The sequence below is a fragment of the Felis catus genome, chromosome D1 (genome assembly GCF_018350175.1).
Source record: "Felis catus isolate Fca126 chromosome D1, F.catus_Fca126_mat1.0, whole genome shotgun sequence".
In the NCBI taxonomy this organism is placed as follows: domain Eukaryota; kingdom Metazoa; phylum Chordata; class Mammalia; order Carnivora; family Felidae; genus Felis; species Felis catus.
The window spans coordinates 81,781,129-81,807,396 of NC_058377.1; the positions used below are offsets into that span (position 1 = coordinate 81,781,129).

At 38.2% G+C, this 26,268-nt stretch overlaps 1 protein-coding gene across 1 annotated transcript in view; it reads left to right on the forward strand.

Annotated features, from left to right (window-relative positions):
* The window catches only part of BBOX1 (gamma-butyrobetaine hydroxylase 1), a 53,599-nt gene extending 38,237 nt beyond the window's left edge, over nucleotides 1-15,362 (forward strand). The window contains exons 5-7 of the mRNA XM_019812203.3: nucleotides 3,766-3,962; nucleotides 11,949-12,115; nucleotides 14,970-15,362. Coding sequence (XP_019667762.1) covers nucleotides 3,766-3,962; nucleotides 11,949-12,115; nucleotides 14,970-15,130 — 525 coding nt within the window. The 3' untranslated portion in view covers nucleotides 15,131-15,362. The remainder of the gene's footprint in view (nucleotides 1-3,765; nucleotides 3,963-11,948; nucleotides 12,116-14,969) is intronic.
* Nucleotides 15,363-26,268: the final 10,906 nt, after the last annotated feature.

Sequence of the window (26,268 nt, forward strand, 5' to 3'; positions counted from 1 at the left end):
TGAAGTCAGACGCCCAACCGACTGAGCAACCCAGACACCCCGCTAGTTTTAGTATTTAATTTCACATGTTTTAAATTATTTTTTTGACTGTAAAACACCACATGATTTTTTTGGACAAAATGATGACAGTGCCAGGAGTCCTATAGTCACCTTTTGGGTGGAGATGAGGGGCCCGTGAAGACACACAATGTGATTTGTTCTAAATGTTTCCCAGAGATTCGCTAAAACTTGGGATTAAAAGCCAAACTAATCAGCTCAGTTCATCAACCAAAGACAGGTTGGAGAAGTTGGATGCAATAAAAAAGATTACACTAGAAAACTAAAGATTCTATTTTAATTTTTAAATTATCTGCTAGTTTTTATGAGTTCAGGTTTTATTGCTGGGTTACAATTGAAAGCCTAAGGAAAGTCATTACATAATCACATTTTTAAGTGATTTACAAATATTCTTGAAGTATAATATAATGCTTGACATTTTCATAGCATTTTATACTTTTTCAAAGTATTTTTACTTATATTATTTTGATCCCTCCTAACATTCTATAAGGGAGATGATTATGCCTTTTTATGTTGGAATAATGAAATGAGGGTGAAATGACACACAGCAAGGTTAAATGCTTTCACAGGGTGACATCTGACTAATAGAACACTTGAAACTTAATCCAGGCCTCTGTATAGTTTTTCACCACACCATGCTGGTCTTGAGTTGGACTTTCTAATTACCATAATTGGTATAATGTGATGAGCATAGGCTTTGTCATACATTAAAAACTCGTCAAATTCAGGAACTGAATCTTACACTTTTCTGTATCTTGAGATTAACTCAGCACCTTTCATGTAACAGAGACTTCATAGACATGCTATAAAGAGGCAGAGAAACACCGCAGAGTTGTACCTGTCTCTGTCAGCAAGTGAAACATCCAAGGATAAAAGACCTGACAGAAGATTTTCAAATGAAAGATGATTCCTAAAATGTCTAGATTGTAGTACGGGAACAATTAGATTGTAGGCACCTGTTTGTGCTATTGTTCAAGTTTCCATTTTGAATCATTCAGGGGTCTTTGTACTAAAGTTTGAGGTTTTTTATGACATATAGAATAAGTCGCTTTTCTTTTCAGTGCAGATGAAATGATCTGAATAGTAAGTTACCTGTTGAAAGTGGAGTTTCATCAATTTGGATCATGTGGGGCAGAGATAAGGAGACACATCTTTAATGAAACGGATGTTCCTTTGCTCACTGTCTTTGGCCAAAAGTCACATGCTGCCATAAAGTAACATTTAGAAAGAAAATGTTTTTGGTCCTGAGTGACTTACATGAAATAAAATTGGATTTTATACACATCAGGCACCTATTTACCTTTTGAATTAGCCGTGGAAGTGTTGTCTGGCAGCATCAGTCATCTTTTTTCTTTCTTAAGATTGCATCTATGTAAAAGACATCGGTTGATCTGTTTTAAAGATTTATATTTGAAATATTCTGTGACTTCATATGGCAAAACCTAAGAGGATTGAAAGAACACTGATTCTCTCAAAGAGAGAGGTCTGTCATTATTTTGCCTTTTTAGAGTTTGGTAGACTTGAGGTTGGTGTCTTCATTTCTCCCTCGTTAATCATGCTGCTTGACCCTTTGTAGCCCTGGTGATGAAATGGTTTTCTAAGATGACTTGGTCAGCTTATGTACATACTTTTTCAAGCCTACAAATTGGCATCAATTTAAAGGCAGAACCATTATTAATTTAGACTAGTGCTCCCCTAACATCAGAAAAAAAGGGCATTGTCAACCTGAAATGGGAATTTAAGTTTACAAAGCACATATATACACACACCACACAATACTGAATTATTAAGAGTCCTGTAAAGGGATTTCCTCTTTTATAGGAAAGGACTTGCTTTATGAAGATTTTGAAGCAAATAGATCAAGGTTTGAATGTCAGTGTTATCAGGTAGTAGCTACGTTCTTACTAGCTGTCCAGCTTTTTCACTTCTGGGTGTCAGTTTCTTCAACCATAAAATGGAGATGAAAGTATCAAATTCTAAAGACTGTTGTAAGGAATTGATAAACGCACAACTATAATTTGAGAACAAGTATGTATAAGATTTAAAATAGTGAGAAGATCTGTGCCTTTTGGGGAAAGAAAGCAGGATTTGTGCTCTGGATCTGCACTATCCCATACAGTAGTCACCAGCCATATGTGATCATTTAAATTTTAATTTATATTAAGATGAAATAAAATTTAAAATGCAGTTTCCTGAGTCACACTGACCACATTTCAAGTGCACAACAGCCATATGGGACTGGAGTCTACTGTATTGGGCAGTGCAGAAAGAACATTTCCATCACTGCAGAAAGTTTGAATGGATAGCCCCGTTCTAGACCATCTATGGAAATAACCAAGCCAAATGGATATTCTTCCCACTCATGCTTCTCCTGGTCTTGATGTTTGATCATATTTGCCTCTTTCTTTCTACAAGAACTGTCAGACTTGATTTTTACTTTTATTTAAATTAGAATGAAGTTTTCACAGCTAAATAGTGTTCGTTTCTTTTAGCAGAAAAGCGGAGTCTAAATTAGGTATTCAAAATCACTCACACATGCTAACTTACCAAAAGGAGTCATATAAACTCCATTCAAAAAATGATATTTTAAAATTTTACTATTTTTTGCTTTTCAAAATAAATAATGTCAAACATTTCTCCCTAAATCTTAGTAAAAATAACTATCGTTTTGGTTTCTTATTCCCAGTGTTTCTTGGGGTTATTCATTCTCATAGCCCCACCTAACCTCCATTCTCTTTGTATCCTTATACCTGAACTGTCTCATTAAATTCTTAAGGAGTAACTTTCTCACTAACTCCCCCCTTTAAAAAAATTTATCCTACGTGCACCCCCAGACTAATATTCTTCAACTCAGTCTTGGCTACCTTACATCCATATTCACAAGCCTTTAACAATTCCCCTCTGTACCCAAGAGAAAGCCCAATATTCTTCATCTGACATTCAAGACGCCATGATGAGGGCTGCAGTTACCTTTTCAACTGGGTCTATTCTTTTCAGTCGTGACATTCTTTTCAGTCATGACCCCCTATTGCAGCCAAACATTTTGATATCCTGTGCAGCATGCATTTTTGCATATCCATGATCACTGCATGTGATTTGCTTTCTCCATTCTGCTCTAGCTATCCAAAATCTTTTCAAAATTTTCTTTAATGTTTATTTTTGAGAGAGAGAGAGACAGAGCGCAAGCAGGGGAGGAGCAGAGAGAGAGGGAGAAACAGTCTGAAGCAAGCTCCAGGCTCTGAGCTGTCAGCATAGAGCCCAACATGGGGCTTGAACCCACAAACTGTGAGATATGAGCTGAGCGGAAGTCAGGAGCCCAACCGACTGAGCCACCCAGGTGCCCCTCTAACTGTCCAAAATCTTATCCAGCCTCCTTTTCCCAGTTTAAATCCCACCACCTCTGTAAAGCCAATATGAAGTACATAAATATTCCAATATGAAGTGTTCACTCCCTGTAGCCATTATGATCTGTGCCTTTTGTTTACAAACGAAAATTATTATGCCTGTGTTCATGTCTCAAGCTGAAACAATGTTTGAACTATAGGGTGTTGATTAAAAGCAACTTTTTCTCGCCAATCCCTTTGCCTGCTGATACAAAAGAGATTTAAAAGTTTTGTTGACTTTAGTGCATTCATATGTCTGAATCTTTAACAGTGTCAAAAAGTGTGTTTATCATTTTAAAAGACATTTCTCTATTTCTTTTCACAGGTTCAGCTTCTGCACTGCATAAAGCAAACAGTCACGGGGGGTGATTCAGAAATTGTAGATGGGTTTAATGTATGCCGAAAGCTCAAGGAAAAAAATCCTCGAGCATTCCAGATTTTGTCTTCCACTTTCGTGGACTTTACAGACATTGGAGTGGATTACTGTGATTTCTCTGTACAATCCAAACACAAGATTATAGAGTAAGTACTATTTATACATTTCTCATAGCAGTTAAACAGCTGACTGCAAAAACTTCATTAACCTAAATGTAAAGCTTAAACAGAAGAGCTTTGATTAACTCCAGAGCTTTACTTTTTATTAACAGTTTAATCCAATTTTAGAGGGAAAAAGAAGAAAAAAGAATATTCTCATCATAAAAAAATCTTGATCAAATTCCATGAAGTCTCTTGCTGATTATATAAGAGAAATAACTAAGACTATATACACTTGATTTTTAAAAACTTTTTTACATTTATTCATTTTGAGAGAGAGCAAGTGGGGGAGGGGCAGAGAGAGAGAGAGATTGAGAAAGAGAATCCCAAGCAGGCTCTGCACTGTCAGCACAGAGTCTGATGCGGGGCTCAAATGCATGAAATGCGAGACCATGACCTGAGCTGAAACCAAGTCAGATGCTTAACTGACTGAGCCACACAGGCGCCCCTACACTTGATTTTTTTATTTTAAATACAAGTTCTACAGAATTATAATCAGTTAGGATTGTACTAGTCAAAATCCTTTCAGCCAGAAGGGAAAGAATATAACTCAAATTAGGTAGACCCAACATCATCTGATGTTAAACAACATCATCTGATATTGATCTCTTTTTTCTTCATCTTATAGCTATGCCGTCCTCTGTGTTGGCCTAATTTTCAAAGATGTCAATAGAAGCCCTACATTTTCATTGTTTTTAGAACTGGTAATCACACACACAGAAAGTCCTCATTTCCCAATAGCTGTAACAAAACTAGACAACCCACTGCCCAATTTGTAATTAAGTCCATCCTTGAAGCAATCGCCATGGCCAGGAAATCAGAAAATTCCAACTGGCCATTCTGGATTACGTGTTCATCTCTGGAGCAGAGTCAGTCTCACCTGAACCTCACGAGCTGATTAAAAAAAAAAACAGAAATGTCTGCCTAAATCAATGCCAACCAAAATCATATTTCCCTATATAGAAGATTTTGTTATTTTTTCATTTAACATTATTTCCTCATAATTTTTCCAAGGATTTACTTACAAAGGCCACAAATTTATCCTTTTATTTAAGAATTATCTTACCTTGTGTTTTAAGATAGGATTTATTTAATCAAATCTCAGTTCATGAATTTGGGGGTGTTTCCAATTTTAGAGTTGAGTCTGTGTTCTTTTAGGAGAAACAGACAAATAATATGACAATTAAGTCACTGAATAATCAAATCCCCAATATCCTAACTCATCTTTCTTGTATAAACACGTGACCTTCATTTATTCATCCAACAAGTTTTTATTAAAGGCAGCCACTCTTCTTGGTAGTTGGGATACATCCGTGGACAAAACAAAGATTCCTGCCCTCATGTAGTTTCAAGTCTAATGGGGGAAGAGAAAATTAGAGATTTGAAAACAAACGAGTGAATTGCAATGATCATTAAAACATTTTTTAAGTACTTAAGAAAACAGGTGTAGTAGGGTAGAATAAGGGGAATCTGCAGAACCAAAGACTTAGGGATGATGGAACTTGCATTTAGTATGTGGTGAGGAAAAGCTTTACTGAGTAGGTGATAGTTGAGCAAAAACTTAGAGGAGTGAAGGAGTTTGCTCAGAAGAGGAGCAGTTTCCAGAAACAGCTAGAGCAAATGTCCTAAAGACCTTAAGAACACATCTGATGTGTTCAAGGGACAGCAAGGAGGCCCGCGTGGATCAATGTTAAGAGAGGAGGTCAGATGGGAGCTAAGCTCATGTAAAGCCTTGTTATCCATTGTTTAAAAACATATTGCCTTTCCCTCTTAGTGAAATAGGGAGCTGCTGCAAGATTTTGACCAGAAGAGAGACACTTATACTTAGATAAATTTATGTATATTTTGAATGGATCACCCTGCTGCTGTGCTGAATACAGTGGAGAAGGGCAAAGGCAGGAACAGGAAGACCAGTCAGGAAGCTGCTGCAGGACAGCAGGCTGGAGGTGAGGGTAACTTGAACATGAGTGACCATATGGTGGTAGTGGCAGTGTGGAGAAGTGTGTGCTTATGGATGTATTTTGCAGGTTGAAACAGCATATTTTCCTGACAGATTGGATGAAGGGTTTCAGAGAAAGACAGCCATCAAAAATAAATTGTAGTTCAGAATAACGTTCTCTGAGTGGTCTGGTCATCACAGTGGGAAAGAGAAGAAATGACTGTTGGAGTCTTAGTTTTAACAGGTCGGTTTTAACTATTCAAAAATTGCCTTAAAAACCCATAACAGATTTCAGTTTTGTTGTGAATATAATTGCAGGCTAGAGAATGGAGGCAAAACAAACAAAAGAACAAATAACCCTTAGTAAGTAAGTGACATTAGTTGAGTGTATGTCATCTGAATCGCAATTTGGCTTTGTTGTTTTTTATAGTAAAATTCCAGAATTTGGCCATTTTCAAGGTCTTGCGGATATTCCTTGGGAATATCAAGTGAATAACATTAATCCACTTAAAAATGTATTTTTAACAACAGGAGGTGAAACAAATAGGGTTTTCAATTAATTGAGGAACTTTGTCTATGGAGTGTTTGGATTAATTTAATTTTCCTCACGGTTAAATTTTTAACTCTTTCGAGATGTATATGTTCTATCTAGTACAAAAAGATCTCGGAGGCTGCTGGCAGAGTTAGGTGCAAGGCAGTATAATAACAAATAAGCAAATAAACTAGGAAACAAATCATAAGGATCAGATTAAGCTACACCAGTGCATCCTAGTGATTACAAGTTCAGTCGCATGAACACCATTCCCACTCCTTGGCTTGTTAGTGCGGTCATCATGCTCTAGTAACTTAGACTTGCTAAGCTGTCTCTTTTCTGGTAAAAAGGGAGTAATTTTAATGCCTACCACACATAATCGAAGTGGGAATTATAGAGACAATGGATAGACTGCTTTATCACAGTGCCTGGCTCTGAAAAGGGCAGAATAAATTTTAGCTAGCCAAAATTCTAGAAAGTCCAACACATGAGTAGATACTCGTGATAGATTTCAGTTTCAGCTGTGAGTTTCTATAGACCAAAGTAAGGAGGGAACATAAACAATTCCCAAGATTCAACATAGTTCTAAGTGAGAAATAAATTGTTCTTGCAGATCCTAATAAAATGTGATGTGGTGGGCAATACCACAATGACTTATCCACAACAAATTCAAAAAATCCCATCAAATATCACATCTCTCAATGAGACTGACTATTGTAACTAATGAGGAGTATTCATGGCACCACCTCTGAGTGCAGGAGATGATTCTCTGAGTCCTTTCACTGGGCTCTTTTATTGGCATCACTGATGACATTTTGCTTTTGCTGATCTGTAGTCGCCATGATGCTGGTTTACGTTTAAATGTTTACCTTTTACATATCGCTAGTCTATAGCCAGTTACTCCTCATCGATGGGGGCCTTTTAAACTTCCTCAGCATGTAACCCTCAATTGGGACCTCCCTTTCATTCTGTGGTGGCATGCAGAATTTCCTGCTTACTGTGACATTTTAGGTTGATCTTCAAGATGTCAACCAATCATCTCCTCTAACATTGTTCAATCGTTAGAATAATGTCTTCTCTAGACTCATAATTAAGTTTGCTTTCTGTTTCCCCTCATGTCATTGCTAAAAATGCTAAATAATGAATTTGTGTCTTTTTTTTTTTCAACGTTTTTATTTATTTTGGGGACAGAGAGAGACAGAGCATGAACGGGGGAGGGGCAGAGAGAGAGGGAGACACAGAATCGGAAACAGGCTCCAGGCTCGGAGCCATCAGCCCAGAGCCTGACGCGGGGCTCGAACTCACGGACCGCGACATCGTGACCTGGCTGAAGGCGGACGCTTAACCGACTGCACCACCCAGGCGCCCCAGAATTTGTGTCTTTTTTTAGACAGAGTAAATACCAGGCGAATGAAAAGAGACAGAGAGAAAGAGACAATATTGATTATTATTATCTATATATGTGAAATAAAGAAATGAAAGTGTAATACAATGGTCCATGGGGCATACAGTTCTGATTTTTCTTAAATTAATGAGTCACAAAATTCCTTTCACTGATAGGTGAGGATACACACATGGACTCTAAAAGGGAGAGCTCATTGCTAGCACAACCATTTCCATCAAGGAACTACAGTGTTAGTGAAAAAGAAACAGATCACCAGACTGGCTTGGGTGGAAGACGTCCAAGAAGGTTCAAAGTTGTGACATCCTTGTCAGTGACACAGAGGATGGCACAAAGGGTGATATCATTGTATGTACCAAGAATAAAACTGGGAGAGAGGAGGGAAAGAGGATCAGGGGCAATTCTCAAAGATAAGAATAAAAGACAAAATGTTCTCAGAAACTTTGAAAGGGTCTGAAACCCGCAATGTAAACTCGAACAGGGCAATTGAAAGGTCAAGAACTGCCCTTTGTGCCACTCAAACCTGGAGGTCTACAGTCTTCTGCTGATGGACCTTTTCCTTGATTCTCTGTTCATAAAGCTGAAACCTGCAAGCCACAGAATATTCTTTACCTTTGTGGAGAGGATGGGGGAAGGAAGAAGGTCTCTCCTTGCCTATTCAGTCATATTTGGTTTTTTTTTTAATTTATTTATTAAAAAAAAGTTTTTTAATGTTTATTCATTTTTGAGAGACAGAGAGAGCACATTAGCAGGGGAGGGGCAGAGAGGGAGGGAGACACAGAATCCGAAGCAGGCTCCAGGCTCTGAGCTGTCAGCACATAGCCCAACGCGGGGCTCGATCTCATGAACTGAACTGTGAGATCATGACCTGAGCTGTAGTAGGATGCCCAACTGACTGACCCACGCAGCACTCCTGTGTTTTAATCAGTATATGTAAATTCTCATTTTAAGAGCCCAAGAGGCTTACTGAAAACCAATTCCTTTCTTTCACTTTTTTCCCCAGTGTGGGTCCAATAGGTAGTTTTCTATCACTATCAAAAAGCAAAGAGTTGCAGCTAATGACCCATTCTTAGAGTTTACCATTACAATTGCCTTTGGCTAAAAGGATTAAATATTAATCTGAGTCACAAAGCACAGGGACCCAGAGAGCTACAATTTGGATACTATAGGCAGTCACATTTTCCTCCTGTACCCTGATTTGTTGTTAACAGTTCACTCTGTGTGATTGGTCAGCTAAGTGTGATCTAGACCCCAAAGCAGTGTCACCAAGCCCTGGCACACATGCTAGTCGTTTTGGTTTGACCCATCAGGTCTGGGTCCCAGTCACATATAGGCTCATAGTACCACCTCCCGGGCTGGCCCAGGAACACCCCTCCATACTTGGCCACCTTCCTTGCCCACCTTCATTTTTCATCCATCCTTCCTATTTCTATATAAACAAATGAGAGAGTTGGTCAATGCTTTAGGACTAGCTGAAAGTTCACCTTCCCAAAAAACTTAAAAAAAAAATCTCTTCCTTTTGCTTCTGTGTCTAGACAATGCTCATGTTGTGCCAATTCTAACCAGAATAGCTTAAATGCAGAAATAATGGTATCTATTCTTATATCAAAAGTAGTATTATCTTACATTGTCATGATCATGATCCATATTCTAAGGAAGGATAGAGTGACCACAATATACTATCTCCAAAATACTAAAAAGACCTTGGTACTGTCCCAAGACACTGAAAAAATATAGAGAGTGGCATATGCAGTGAGTATTTATTAACTGCCTATTATGTCCAGGCTCGCTGAGAATACAACACTAAATGAGTTAGAGTATTGGTCTTCTAGAAGCCTATATACTAAGATAAATAGTGTACAGAGAGATACAAAGAACATATCTTAGGCTAGATTCTTCTTTTCACTGTGTCTTAGTTTCCCTATCTATAAACTAAGGATGGAGGGGCGCCTGCGTGGCTTGGTCGGTTAAGCGTCCGACTTCGGCTCAGGTCATGATCTCACAGTCCGCAAGTTCGAGCCCCGCATCGGGCTCTGTGCTGACAGCTCAGAGCATGGAGCTTGTTTCAGATTCTGTGTCTCCCTCTCTCTGCCCCTCCCCTGTTCATGCTCTGTCTCTCTCTGTCTCAAAAATAAATAAACATTAAAAAAAATTTTTTTAAATAAAAAAATAAACTAAGGATGGAATTAGAACAGTGCATTTCAAACTTTTAGAAAATTGATTTTTCTTCCCAGTCATGCTTCAATAAAATCATACTTAAAAACCTTAAAGTGGTTGACCCATGAACTTGTAACATAAAAATATTCTAATACATAAAAGCTACTATTTTAAAGAATGAAGAATGAATTCATTTTCCTAAACATAAAAAAAAACAACTTTTTAACTGGAATCTTTCAGTAACATTTATTTTAAATTAATTTGAAACATTCAGGCACTTATGTAGTAAGATTTCAAAAAACACCTGTTAAATGGATCTCCAAAATGAACAGATGCTCAACATCACTAATATTCAGGGAAATGCAAACCAGAACCACAGTGAGATGTTACATCACACCTGTCAGAATGGCTAAAATCAAAAGCATAAGATACAATAAGTGTTGGTGAGGATGTGGAGAAAAGGGAACCCTCATGCACTGTTGGTGGGAATGCAAACTGGTGCAGCCACTGTGGAAAACACCGTGGAGCTTCCTCAAAAAATTAAAAATAGAACTAACATATGATCCAGTAATTCCACTACTGACTATTTACCCAAAGAAATACAAAAACATTAATACACTGCATCCCAGTGTTTATTGCAGCATTACTTAAAATAGCCAAAATATGGAAGCAGCCCAGGTGTGATAAAGAGGTGATATATGTGTGTATATATAATGGAGTATTTCTCAGCCATAAAAAAGAATGCTATCTTGCCATTTGCAACATAGATAGAGCTAGAGAGAGCACAATGCTAAGCAAAATAAGTCAGAGAAAGACAAATACTATCTGATTTCACTCCTATGTAGAATTTAAGAAACAAAACAAAGGGGAAAAAAAAAGAAAGACAAACCAAGAAACAGACTCTTGGCTATAAAGAACAAATTGCTATTACCAGAGGAGGGGTGAAATAAGTGAGGGGGTTTAAGAGCGTACATATTTTGAGGCACCTGAGTGGCTCAGTTGGTTAAGCGTCTGACTTTGTATCGGGTCATGATCTCACAGTTCATGAGTGTAAGTCCCACATTGGGCTTTGTACTAACGTGCAGAGCCTACATGGGATTCTCTCTCCCTCTCTCTCTGACCCTCCCCTGCCCTCCCCTGCTTGTGCACACTCTCCCTCTCTCTTTCTCTCCCTCTCTCTCTCTCTCTCTCTCTCTCTCTCTCAGAGTGAATAAGTAAACTTAAAAAAAAAAGAATACACGTATCTTGATGAGCACTATGTACAGAAGTGTTGAATCACTATATCATACACCTGAAATTAATAGAACACTGTATAACTATACTGGATTTAAAATTAAAAGAAAGGGGCACCTGGGTGGCGCAGTCGGTTAAGCGTCCGACTTCAGCCAGGTCACGATCTCGCGGTCCGTGAGTTCGAGCCCCGCGTCGGGCTCTGGGCTGATGGCTCAGAGCCTGGAGCCTATTTCCGATTCTGTGTCTCCCTCTCTCTCTGCCCCTCCCCCGTTCATGCTCTGTCTCTCTCTGTCCCAAAAATAAATAAACGTTGAAAAAAAAAATGTTGTATCCCTGGGGCACCTACTGTCACCAAGCGGTACATTAGATCCTGGGAACTCCTTGGAACTAAAAATCTGTGGCCTTTGACCAGTGGCGCATTTCCACTTCACCTCATCCCCCACAACCACCCTTCTGCTCTCTGTTTCTATCAAATACGATTTAAAAAAAAAAAAAAAGAAAAGAAAAAAATTAAAAGAAAAAAACTTAAATGAATGAATAAACAGCAAATGACTATACTGTACCACAGACAACCTCAATACCTTCTGTACATGTTTCTGGATTCATTAATACTGTATTTCAGACACATCTCCCAAGACAAATTGACCCTCAGAAATGTAAATAAATACTTCATGGCTTATATATTTTAACTTTTTTCTCTTTAAAAAATAGATTAGATGATAAAGACCAAGTGATCCGCATCAACTTCAATAATGCAACCAGAGACACTGTATTTGATGTACCTGTTGAAAGAGTTCAGCCTTTTTATGCTGCTCTGAAGGAGTTTGTTGACCTCATGAACTGTAAAGAATACAAGGTTACTTTCAAGATGAATCCAGGTCAGTGAACACATTTTCTCAAACTCAACACAGGGATTTTCTTCAACCTTAACCATTTAGAGCAAGATCTAGAGCAGTTTCTCTCATATATGGCATGTGGAACACTTATAACAATTTTTGCGAGCAGCCAGCTAGATTAAATAGCAGACTCCTGGCCCCAACCACTGCTCTATTGCCTCTTCAGACTAAAAAATATTCTTTTCTTTTTTTTAAATTTTTTTTCAACGTTTATTTATTTTTGGGACAGAGAGAGACAGAGCATGAACAGGGGAGGGGCAGAGAGAGAGGGAGACACAGAATCGGAAACAGGCTCCAGGCTCTGAGCCATCAGCCCAGAGCCCGACGCGGGGCTCGAACTCACGGACCGTGAGATGGTGACCTGGCTGAAGTCGGACGCTTAACCGACTGCGCCACCCAGGCGCCCCTATTCTTTTCTTTTTCAAAATATTTATGTATTTTTGGGAGAGTGCAAGCGGGGGAGGGGCAGAGAGAGGGGGACAGAGGATCCCAAGCTGGCTTTGCGCTGACAGGCTGACAGCAGCAAGCTGGATGTGGGGCTCAAACTCACGAAGCACGAGACCATGACCTAGGCCGAAGTCAGACATTCAACTGCCTGAGCCACCCAGGCGCCCCTAAAAATATTCATTTCTAGCAGACTCATAGGTAACCTTTAATCACACCAAAATTTAATAACCTCCAACCTAAAGAATAAATACATGAGAGAGAAGCTATAAACCAAATGAAATCTCACTTCTGATGTCAAGACTGATGACTTAGGTTTTCTATCCTGATAGCCCGTCAATACAAACTGAGTCTTAATTCTTCTATCCTGGAAAACAAATAAAATTATCCCTATGATTCTCTCTAAAGTAGAGGATTAATGTTTACTCATTTAGCTTATTTGCTCTGGCAGAGATAGTGCTACCTGAAATGAAGTGTACTTGAAGTAGTCCAGCCACGGACACCTGGGTGGCTCAGTCAGTTAAGCATCTGACTTCGGCTCAGGTCAGGATCTCACAGCTCCTGGGTTAGAGCTCTGTGCTGACAGCTCAGAGCCTGGAGCCTGCTTTGGATTCTGTGTCTCCCTCTCTCTCTGCCCCTCCCCTGCTCATGATCTGTCTCTCTCTGTCTCTCAAAAATAAATAAACTTTAAAACAATTTTTTTGAAGTAGTCCAGCTACTTGAAATAAAGGAATAGAGAGCATGGTGTTTGTTCTGGACCACCTTGACTCAGTGAAGTGATCTCAAACTTGAGGCTTTTGATATCTATCATAAAAAACAGAATTTCTCTCTGCTGTTGATTTGGCTGAGGGGAAGATTCTAATCATAATTAGCTTTTTAATTGATCTTTGGAATAATAAAGTAATATTGGAAACCTCTATAAATCCACTGATAGGCAGTCACAACAGGTTGATTTTAAGAGCAGTAACAGGGGCGCCTGGGTGGCGCAGTCGGTTAAGCGTCCGACTTCAGCCAGGTCACGATCTCACGGTCCGTGAGTTCGAGCCCCACGTCAGGTTCTGGGCTGATGGCTCAGAGCCTGGAGGCTGTTTCCAATTCTGTGTCTCCCTCTCTCTCTGCCCCTCCCCCGTTCATGCTCTGTCTCTCTCTGTCCCAAAAATAAATAAACGTTGAAAAAAAAAAATTTAAAAAAAAAAAAAAAAGGGCAGTAACATATAAAATGGAAATATCATGAGAGAAAAATACCAAAAAATAGAAGTTGGAATTGAAGCTCTACCATTTAATGGCTGTGTGGTTTTAGGCAAATCCCTCAACCTCCTGGAGCCTCGGTTTTCTCAAATGAAAAGATGGAACTAACACCCTTTTCAGTATTTTTATGAGGCTTAGAAATAATGTACACAAAATACTAGGAACATAGAAGACAGACCAAGTCACTATCCTTATAATTATCTGAAGCTGTTAAACTGGAAAGAAATATTTCTCTTTTTTTTTCCAATATATGAAATTTATTGTGAAATTGGTTTGGAAAGAAATATTTCTAAGTAAGAGCTAAATAACAACCACAAAGAGCAATTCAAAGTTTTACACAAAGATAATATTTTAGGGGCATCTGTGTGGCTCAGTCAGTTGAGTGTCTGACTCTTGATTTGGGCTCAGGTTCATGATCTCAGGGTCGTGGGATTGATGGAGCCCCTCATCTGGCTCTGTGCTGACAGTGCAGACCCTGCTTGGGATTCTTTGTCTCTGCCCCTCCCCCGCTCATGTGTGCATGTGCGTGTGCACTCTCTCTCTCTCAAAATAAATAAATAAACATTTTTTAAAGATAATATTTTAGGTAAAAATTATAAAAGTGTCTACAGAAGCCTGGACTATAAATGTCAAAATGTCTAAAGCAGTTTGCATTCAATGATCTGATTGTGTGAAAAAATGAATGTACAATTTTCAGTCAGAGAAAGACAAATACCATATGATTTCACTTGTATGTGGAATTGAAGAGACAAAACAGAAGAGCATAGGGGGAAAGAGAGAAGCAGACTCTCAACTAGAGAGCACAAAATGAGTGTTGCTGGAGGGGAGGTGGGTGGGGCGCCAGGTTAAGTAGGTGATGCGGATTAAGGAGGGCACTTGTGATGAGCACCAGGTATTATATGGAAGTGATGAATCACTAAATTCTATTCCTGAAACCAATATTATAATATATGTTAACTTTTTCATTTTTATTTAAATAAAAACTTGAAACAAATAAAACAAACATCAAAAACAACAGGAAAAAAAGAAACAGACTATTTCTTGATGTGAACAAAGTATCCATGTTATTTTGCATTTTATATTTTCTAGCTCTGCAAATCATTGAAACACATGATTATTCATATTGAAAAAATGTTTTGTCTAGGTGATGTGATTACTTTTGATAACTGGCGCTTACTTCATGGCCGACGTAGCTATGAAGCAGGAACTGAGATATCCCGCCATCTGGAAGGAGCTTATGCCGACTGGGATGTAGTAATGTCAAGGCTTCGTATCTTAAGGCAGTGTATCCAGAACACAAACTGAATCTCCTGTCTACAATTTCAGTAAGATTCCAATGAGTGTATTTTGTAAGATATGGCAAGGTTGTCTTCACAGACTATGATCTATGTCATTTACATATTAATTTCTTTCATGAACATGCCCTCTTTATCAGAAGGGTTTTCCTTTTCTCATAATCATATACAATGCCAACATTTTAGATGTTTTAGCAGTGTTTTTTCCTTTCCAAATAAAGCATTTCTTCTGCTCTATTGCATATATGATCTAATTTCTTTTGCTTGTATATGAGAGGCTCCAGAATGCCTACAAATAGTTTTGTATCAAATAAAACATTTTCAAATAAATCCCTTTTTAAATAAAGCTTTTGTTTCAAATAAAGCTTGTGTTTCAAATAAAACTTGTCTCAAATAAAACATGTTCCTGCTCTGTTTTCTGTACAGTCTCAATTTTCATGACTGCATGTGACTGTCCTTAGCATGATTGGGGTAAGGCTTCATATTTTTGAAGATCTGTTTTATTCACTTTTATTATAGATTTCTGTTATCCAGGTTTTCAGACCTCAACAACCTCTGATCCAAACATTTTCTTTAACAACTAAATTATGACACCAAACCCAAACATGTCAAATGAAGGGGAAATCTAGTCTGCCTATGTTTCTCTTGCCCTGAGTCAGCACTCCTAAGGATTGCCAGTATAGCTTACACCTGTCTGTGAATCAGTTCTCATTCCTTGCCTTCAACTAATAACTAGGAAAGGTCTGACTAAAGTGCATGCAACACTCATACACAGATACAGTGTCTGCTAATCTCGGGACAGCTTCCCCTGATGGTCTTGCCTTCCTGTATGGTCACTCCTTGTCCCCAGTGGTGGAACACAGATGTCATGGCTAGCCATGGAAATGCCACTTATGTTGAGACCAGTCCTTTCCCTACTGCTGCTGAAAGGGGAGCCTCAGCACTACCATTTGCTGAAATCCTGGTAATACATAGATTTTTAGTCTATATTGTTGGGGACCTAACCAGCCTTCCTATTTGGAAAGTGTTAATGACTGTCAACACCATGGAACTCCATCTGTTGCATTAAGACCAAGTGAAAGAGGATACCTGGGTAGCTCAGTTGGTTGAGCATTGGACTTCAGATCAGGTCATGATCTCACGGTTCATGAGTTTGAGCCCCACATCGGGCTCATTGCTGTCAGTGAGAGCCTGCTTCAGATCCTCCGTCTCCCTCTCTCTCTCTCTCTCTCTGCCCCTCCTCCACTCACATGCACATACTCTCCCCCCCCCCCGTCTCTCCAAAATGAATAAACATTAGAAAAAAAAAAAGAACAAGTGAAAGTACTACTTCCATCCATGTGTTTCTTCTATTTCACACTCACAGGGTGTCCACGGCACTGGGAGGCTAGATCACAGGTGCTGTGAGCCCTTGTCACAACTCCCCACTGGTTCTCCAAACTCTGGTTTTGAGTCCACATCAACAGCCTAGACTCTGCTTTCCCTGACAACACTGCCTTTTTCTGGGGCCTTCATTGTCCTTTCCTATCATGTGGTCTTGATCAGGACTACAGTAATATATCACATATGATTAATGTCTTTGAACTTCAAAAGAAATGGGTTGGGTTTTCAATCCCATCTCTCTTAAGACACTCCTAGAATGAAAACAGTCGAGCTCAATAGAGCCATGGCCTGATTCTATGAATAATTCTAAATTATTCTAAAAATAATTTTCTGGAGTGACCCTGGCTTCATTCATTTACAGCATCTAAACCCCAGGTACTGCCAGGCTAATGTGATTTTTTTAAATGTTTGTTTGTTTGCTTGCTTGTTTATTTATTTTGAGAGAGAAAGAGAGAAGGGAGAGAGAGAATCCCAAACAGACTCCATGCTGTCAGTGCAGAACCAGACGCAGGGCTTTATCTCACGAACTGTGAGATCATGACCTGAGCGGAAATCAAGAGTCAGACGTTTAACCTACTGAGCCACCCAGGAGCCCCTAACATGACTTATTATACTTTAATTCATTCAGCTGATATTTATCACATACCTGCTATATATCATGCACTCTGCTAGAGTTAGGACACAGAAGGACTTGAGATGTGACTGTTTATAGTCTGGTAGGGAAACAGATAAGGATATAGATGATGAAGTGCTATATTAACAAAATGGTTCATAGGAAGGCGACAGAGCCAGACTGGGTTGATTAATCAAAGCTTCAGTCTGAGTTAAATGGGTATTAATCATAGTTTTTCAGGCAAAAAAGGGAGCATAACTCTCCAAGTCAAAGGGCAGAAGAGGCACAAAGAACTGAGAGTGAACAGAGCGCATGTATTGACTAAAAGTGAAAAATCATGGAATAGCAGTGGTGTAAATTCTGGGATTGGATGCCTAAAATTCAAACTATAATGATGACAATCAGTTAACTATGTGTATGTGAACAAATAATATCTTCCCTTAAACCCCAGTTTTTCTATCTACAAATGACACTAGTAACGGTTCTTGTCCCATTAACTTTTTATGAGGATTAAATAAAAATTCATGTAAAGTATTTTCCCAAACTTCTCAAATGATAAGTCAGCATGATGTGTGTGTGTGTTTGTGTGTGTGTGTGTGTGTGTGTGTGTGTGTGTGTGTGTGTTTACCACATCTTCTCTGGCTTTTTAAGTTTTTATTGTAATTTCAGTTAACATATTAGTTATATTAGTTTCAGGTGTACAATACAGTGATTCAGCACTTCAATACATCACTCACTGCTCATCACAACAAGTACCCTCTTTAATCCCCATCACCTATTCAACCCATCCGCCTGCCCACTTCCCCTATGGTATAGTTTGTTCTCTATGGTTAAGGGTCTGTTTCTTGATTTGTGTCTCTCTCTTTTTTCCTTTGATCATTTGTTTTATTTCTTAAATTCCACATATGAATGAAATGATATGGTGTTTGTCTTTCTCTGACTGATGTATTTTGCTTAGCATTATACTCTCTAGCTCTATCCATGTCATTGCAACTGGCAAGATTTCACTCTTTTTTATGGCTGAATATATATATATGTACATATATATAATATATATAATATATATAATATATATGTTATATATTATATATATATGAGGAGGGGCTGAATATATATATATGTACATATATATATACACACACACATATATACATATATATACATATATATACATATATATGTACATATATACATATATACACATATATATACACATATATATGTACATATATACATATATACACATATATATACACATATATATGTACATATGTATATATATATATCACATCTTCTTTGTATACTTACACTACTTTGTATACTTAGGCTGCTTCCATACCTTGGCTATTGTAAATAATGCCATTATAAACATAGAGGTGCACATATCCCTCTGAATTAGTATTCTTGTATTATTTAGGTAAATACCCAATAGTGCGATTGGTGGATCATAGAGTGGTTCTATTTTTAACTTTTTGAGGACCCCCCCATACTGTTTTCTGCAGTGGCTGTATTAGTTTACATTCCCACCAACAGTGCACAAGGGTTCCTTTTCCTCCACAACCTTGCTGACACCTGCTATTTCTTGTGTTTTTGATTTTAGCCATTCTGGCAGATGTGAGGTGATATCTCATTGAGGTTTTGATTTGCATTTCCCTGATGGTAAGTGATGTTGAGCATCTTTTCATGTGTCTGTTAGCCATCTGTATGTCTTCTTTGGAGAAATGTCTGTTCGTGTCTTTTGCCTTTTTTTAAAAATTGCATTATTTGGCTTTTGGGTGTTGAGTTTTGAGTTCTTCATATATTTTGAATACTAGCCCTTTATCAGATATGTCATTTGTAAATACTTTTTCCCATCCAGTAGGTTGCCTTTTAGTTTTGCTAATTGTTTCCTTCTCTATGAAAAAGCTTTTTATTTTGGTGTAGGCCCAATAGTTTATTTTTGCTTTTGTTTCTTTTGCCTCAGGGAACATATCTAGAAAGAAGTTGCTATGGCTGATGTCAAAGGAGTTACTATCTATGTCTTCTGTTAGGATTTTTATGGTTTCAGGTCTCACATTTAGCCCTTTAATTCATTTTTAATTTATTTTTGTGTATGGTGTACAAAAATTATCCAGTTTATTTCTTTTGCATGTTGCTATCCAGTTTTTCCAACACCATTGTTGAAGAGACTGTCTTTTTCCCATTGCATAGTCTTTCCTGCTTTGTCAAAGATTAATTGACCATATAGTTGTGGGATTATTTCTGGGTCTTCTATTCTGTTCCATTTATCTATGTGTCTATTTTTGTGCCAGTACCATACTGTCTTGATCACTACAGCCTTGTAATATAACTTGCAGTCTGGAATTGCGATGCCTCCAGCTTTGTTTTTCTTTTTCAGGGTTGCTTTGGCCCTTTGGCCTTTAGTGATTCCATACAAATTTTAGAGTTGTTTGTTCTAGTTCTGTGAATGTGTGTGTGTGTGTTTTAATATAACTTCCTAGACTCATTCCTTAAATATCATAATTCAGCGGGTCTTGGATAAGGCCCAGGAACTGTTAGTTTTATCAAGGATCCCGGGTGATATGCCTCATCAGAGAAGTTTGAGAAATACTGATGTAAAGCATTTAGCATAGTTTCTAACTGAAAGTAAGTATTCAACAGATGGTAACTATTATTAGTTAAAATAACAGAGGCTGTAGAAGAAGAGCATAGGTTAGGGTAAGAAGAGATATATGAAGCTGGATGCAGGGACAGGACCAAGTCATGAAATGTTGAAGTGTATGTTGCAATAAAGATCTGATATTTTATCTTGAAACCAGTGAGGAGCCATTTAAAGGTTTTTAAGCAATAAAGTGCCTTTATCAAATATTGATTAGTTAAAGATCCATTTGGCTACATTGTGGAGGGAATTGTAAATGAGCAAGACTAGAGGCCATAAATCCACTTATGAGGTTGTAAATCTACTTACTGCAAGAAGCCGGATGAGAAATTAGAAAGGATTGAATGAGAATTCTTGGAAGAGGGACAAGGAGAGGAGAGATATTAAGAAGCCAAATCTAGAAGACTGAGGAACTTTATGTGCCGTGGGATGCATCAAGGAGGGAGATGTCTAGGATGTCTCCTGGGTTGCTACTTGGGAGAGATACATTAACAGTGATTCCAAGTACAAGGAGAGAAAAACCACAACAGCAGAAGCAAGCTTGTGGGCAAGAAAACAAATCCAGTTTTGAACGGACTGAATTTGAATTGCCCCTGAGTTAGTCCACTTGGCAGCTGAATGTATATATACACACACAGCTCAGGATAGACCCTGGGATTGGAGCGCTCCACTTGGAAAGTATATAGATGGTGGATGAAATCATCACTTGTTTTCCCGGAGACATTTAGCGATTGTGACCAAGGTCACAAGCCTCATGGTAGAATGATAAGCTAATGATACTGGCCTAGTTTGTGGAATCAGTTACACTCCAAACATAAAGAATCTGCAGTGGCTTATATTCAAACTCAGCTAGACCTCTTACATATCATATTTTGTTGCTAGAAGACAGCATTCCAAGGCAGCACCCCATGGCCTAGATGTTTCCTTCTCTGTCAAAAATCATTTCTGCCCTGGAAAGGAAGGACAGAAGGATTGGATGCGGTTGCAACAATTTCTGAAGTGTTATATAGGACATGACATATTATGGGCTACGGCAGCTGGTGCCGACTAAGGATGATTGGGTTTCCTGGATATAATAGTCTAAAGATTTGACTTTCCCCCAAACTCATAATAGATCTGAGGTAACTTGGATTGGAATTTACACGTATTTGGCAGTGGGGATTCTTACTTTCTGTTCCATTGCTCTGATTTGACTTGGAGAATATTAGCTGCTTGGCTGGTTAATCGGAATAAGTTCACAGATCACTAGAATGACAGGTCACAAAGTATCTTCACTGGTCTCTTATTGCTCCCTCTAGCCAACCACTAAAAGGTGAGCAAGAGAATATTGGTACAGGGAATTTATGCAAAAGAAGGTGTTCTATGGAGAAACTGATGGACGCTGAGGGTAATTTCACTGTTCAAGAATTTAAACTAAGAAATAATAGATATTTTATAGGCAAAAAAATATCCCTTTATGATAAATATTATTTTGAGGACACATTTGAGCTGAAATCTCTTGCAATGAAAATGTGATTTGGTTGGACTGAATGGCTTGGAGCATACCTCTCTATCTCTACAGCTGCCTGGAATACTCTTCCCCACTGCCTTTTAAGTCTAGAAAATTCCTCCTCCTCCTTCAAAATTCAGGTTAAATTTCACCTTCCTTGTGAAATCTTTCCTGATTTCCTGCTTAAGCACCCTTTTCCTCCTGGCTCCCACTGAGGCTTACATACAGGTTTGTATATTTACCCACTCATTCTAGTGATATTCATGAGCATGATTATGCACCAGACACTAGTCAGTGCACTGGTAAGACAGGGGTGAGCAAGATGGACATAAGGGCTCTCTTAGAGTTAATGGTCTAGTGGGAATATCAGGCATTGATCAAATAATCACAGAAATAAATAATTTTGAATTATAGCAAATGCTAGAGGGGGGAAGTCCAAGAAGCTACAGGAGCATAAAATAAAAGAACAGGGCTAATATGAAGAAAGTGGGACTCAGGGAAGGCTTCACTGAGGAAGCAGCTTTTGAGCTGTTTGATGAAAAATGATATGCAATGATGGTACTTTGGCCTCAATTAACAGAAACTCTAAATCCAGCAATAAGGACATTTTTTATCTCACAAAACATGAAGTCCAGAAGCCCTCTCACATTTTATACCTCTAGTCCCACCTCTGTGTAGTTATCTTGGCTCTGTCTTCCTTCATATGTGTGCTTCATCCACTGGGAAAGCTGGTGGAATGACTACGGAAGTTCCAGGCCTTGTGTTCAGACATGACTTTTCTTACGTCTTTCTTGGAAGAATAGAAACCTTTCCTAGAACCCCTCTGACAGGCTTCTCCTCATGCCTTCTCAACCAGAATTAGGTCAAATACACTCTCCTAAACTAACTATTGGCAAAAGAAAATGGTATATCCATGACAATGGACCTTCCCTTGGGCTGGAGAAGTGGTTTCTATCACTGGTGCACATGGCTGCGTAGAGAAGGAGTGAATAACTAAAACCTCGGAATGGAGATGAAGGTTAAATGGTGTGTGGGCAACCACCAGTGTCTACAGTAGAGAGTAGAGACTTGTCTAGGTGAAGGGGTAAGGGAGAGTATGCCTCTCAGAGCAAATAGAGTAAGAACTCTCACATGGAAGGCAGCATGGTGCCCTTGAAGAAATAAAGAGCCATGAGTCTAGAAGCTAGGTAGCCAACCAACAGTGTCCAATATATTGTAAACTCTTTAAGCAGAGACATTTTCATTTGTGTCTCCCCAGTGCCTAAATGTTTGTGGAATAAATGAGGGGAACTATGGTAGTTGCTTCTTTGAGTACTCTTCTTCACATCCTCGATGAAATCAGGTCACATCCTCAAGATCTCAGTCACCCAAAAAAGTCTCAATTTTTTGTGTGAGGCAGGACCTCATTGCTTTCCCCTCCTCTACTGTGTAACACATTTTATCTAGGTACATACCAAATTTTAGCCTCAAAAGCTTTCCCAGCCTCTACCAGAATCAGTCTGTTCACCATTTAAAATACTCTGACAGGGAACTTCCAGTTTCTAGTCCAACATGGACTGGAAACTTCGAAGTCCTTGCTCCATCCTCACAGCAAGTAAAAAAGGTAAATAAACTGAAAACTCAACACCTCTTTTTAGATCCATCAGACAAGTGATGTCATAGAGGAAACCACCTCCCTGAAAAATGTACAGACAGAAGACAAATACAGAGAATCACAACTTGCCAGAGTAGAAACTTCCACAGGAACCAGTACCAAGATAGGAAGACCTGAACTATAACTGGCAAACTGCTGAAGGCTCAAGATGGACAAGCCTAAGAGATAAAACCACCAGGGACACCCAGTCATAGGAATGACCTGTTACTTTTGTGAGTTTTACCTCCAGGAGCCCTGCCTGGTCCACAGAGTGAACACCAGAAAAAATAAATAAATTCCTGTTGTCCCCACAGGGTGAAGGAAAGTGAACTGTACTGAAATGTGCCAATGTATTCTGTTCTTCTGAAAAAGAACCACCTTCTAGATAAATTATTTTACCAGTGCTTAATCTGCTGGGACTATGTGAAAGCCTAAACCTACTTGGAAGATATAAATATACTACTCTAGACCTTCTCAGTCATCCTGGACCACCTAAAGAGGAGAACAAATTGGGAAGCAGTGAAGTTCACAGTCCATGGGCACAAGCTCACCAAACAACTGAGACCTAATCATGGGATTATAGATCACTTACCCTCCTGCTTATACTTTATCACTACCTTATTAAAGGCCAATTTACCACAGTTCTTTTTACCTCATAAATCATGTTCACCTTTCAACAAAAAATTACAAGACTTACTAAAAGAAAGAAAGAAAGAAAGAAAGAAAGAAAGAAAGAAAGAAAGACAGAGTTTGAAGAGACTGAACAAGTCTCAGAACTAGAGTCAGAGATGGCAGGTGTGTTGGAATTATCAGACCAGGAATTCTAAAGAACTATGATTAACATGCTAAGATCTTTAATAGAAAAGTAGATAGCATGCAACAACAAATGGATAATATAAGAAGGAAGGGGGAAATTCTAAGCAAGAATCAAAAAGAAATGCTAGAGATCAAAAACAGCCGTAACAGAAATGAAGAATGTCATTGATGGGCTTATAAGTAGAGTGGATACACCTGAGGAAAGACTATCTGACCTTGAGAATATGAAAATAGAAATTTCCAAAAATGAAAAGCAAAGAGAAAAAAGACTGAAAAAAAAATAGAACAGAATACCTAAGGACCATGAGACAGCTAGAACTTGAATGTAATACAAGTAGGTAGCACTGTTTTTCATGGTTTTTTTTCCCATGTTTTTCAGTATTAACCTGCTGATATCATATGCCAGTCATTATAAATGCAAGGGGTCTTCTGCTCTCTTTCATGGGCTCCTAGGTCAAGGGTTTGGACTTTAGGGATTTCATAAACACCCTGAAATTATATGTAAAAGTACATGCGTATTTGTGTGTGTGTGTGATATGTGTGTGCACATTTTCCTGAGTCAAAGTGTCAGAATCCCAACAGATTTTCATAAGTAATATGTATCCCCTAAAAAGAAAACAACTATTCTTTTATTTTTAAGTGGGAATGTAAATTGGCACCATCACTATAGAAAACAGTGTCAATGTTCCTCAAAATTTAAAAATAGAACTACCATAGGATTCAATAATTCCACTTCTGGGTATCTATGCAAAGAAAATAAAAACAGTATATCAAAGACATCTGCACTCCCATGGTCACTGCAGCACTATTTACAATAGCCAAAGTATGGAAACAACATAAGAGTCCATGAATGGATGAACAGATAAGGATGATCCACATATATCATATATATCCACATATATCATAATATATAATAATGTATAAAAACTATCATACAGGGGTGTCTGAGTGGCTCAGTCAGCTGAGTGTCTGACTCTTGATTTTGGCTCATGTCATGATCTCACAGTTTCATGGGTTTGAGCCCCATGTAGGGCTCTGAGCTGACAACTCAGAGATTCTCCCCCTCTCTCTGCCCCTCCCCTACTGGCACTCTGCCTTTCTCTCTCAAAATAAATAAATAAGCTTAAAAAAATTTTTTTTAACCTATACTGTATATGGGGCACCTGGATGGCTCAGTCAGTTGAGCATCCGACTTCAGCTCAGGTCATGATCTCACCATTCCTGAGTCTAAGCCCAGTGTTGGGCTCTGTGCTGACAGCTCAGAGCCTGGAGCCTGCTTCAGATTCTGTGTCTCCCTCTTTCTCTGCCCTTTCCCCACTCACACTCTCTTTCTTTCAAAAATAAATATTAAAAAATTGTTTTAAAAGCTATAATGTATAATATTCTGTTGCATTTATATAGTATGTATAAACATGTGTGTGTGTGTGTGTGTATATATATATATATATATATATATATATATATATATTATATGCACAACACAATATTATGTAGCCATGAGAAAGAAGGAAATCCTGCCACTTGTGATAGCATGAATGGATCTTGAGGGCCATGACTTGAAATAAGTCAGAAAAGAAAGACAAATACTGTGTGATCTCATTTATATGTGGAATCTAAAAAGACCAAATTCATAGAAATAGAAAGTGGTTACCAGGGGCCAGAGGATGGAGGAAATGGGGAGACATTGGTCAAAGGGTACAAACTTCCAGGTAGAAGATGAATAAGTTCTGGGGATCTCATGACTATACTATGACTATACATAACAATATTGTATGATGTACTTGCAATTTACTGGGAGATCCTATCTTAAATATTCTTACCACAAAAAGAAATGGTAATTATGTGACATAATAAAAGTGTTAGTTAACACTATGATAGTAATCATCTTGCAATACATAAATCCATCAAATCAAAATACTGTATATCTTAAATTTATACAATAGTATATGTCAATTATATCTCAATAAAGCTGAGAAAAAACAATGTACAATAAGTATACTGTGAACAGATTTGGAATTTCATTTCTGTTAAAACTGTCATATTTTTTTCTAATTCCGTTCTAGTTTTAATTATTTGAAAAAAAAACAGATGGAGTTAGAAGATGTTATTAAGGAAGATATTTCTTGCTTAAATTCTATGTGCTTGTTGCAAGCATTTAATTAAATATTTGAGTAACATTAAATGTCATTTCTTTTGAGGAAAAAGGATCATTTTTTTCCCTAGCTTTTATTATAGAATTTTTGCCTGATAATCACTGATGGTTGATTTTTCAGAAATTGCTTTATAAGTTTGAACTTTTTTTCTCCCAGAAATAATGAAAATAACCATTTGCATGATATTACAATAAACACTTCGATTTATAAGACAGAGAAGTCTTTTATTTATTGAGTTTGAGAGAGAGAGAGAGAGAAGGAAAGAGAAAGAGAGAGAGAGAGAGCTTGCGAGCAAGGGAGAGGGGCAGAAGGAGAGAGAGAGAATCTTAAGCAGATTCCATGTTCAGCGCAGAGCCTGATGCAGGGCTCGAACCCACAAAAGTGTGAGATCGTGACCTGAGCCAAAATCAAGAGTCAGATGCT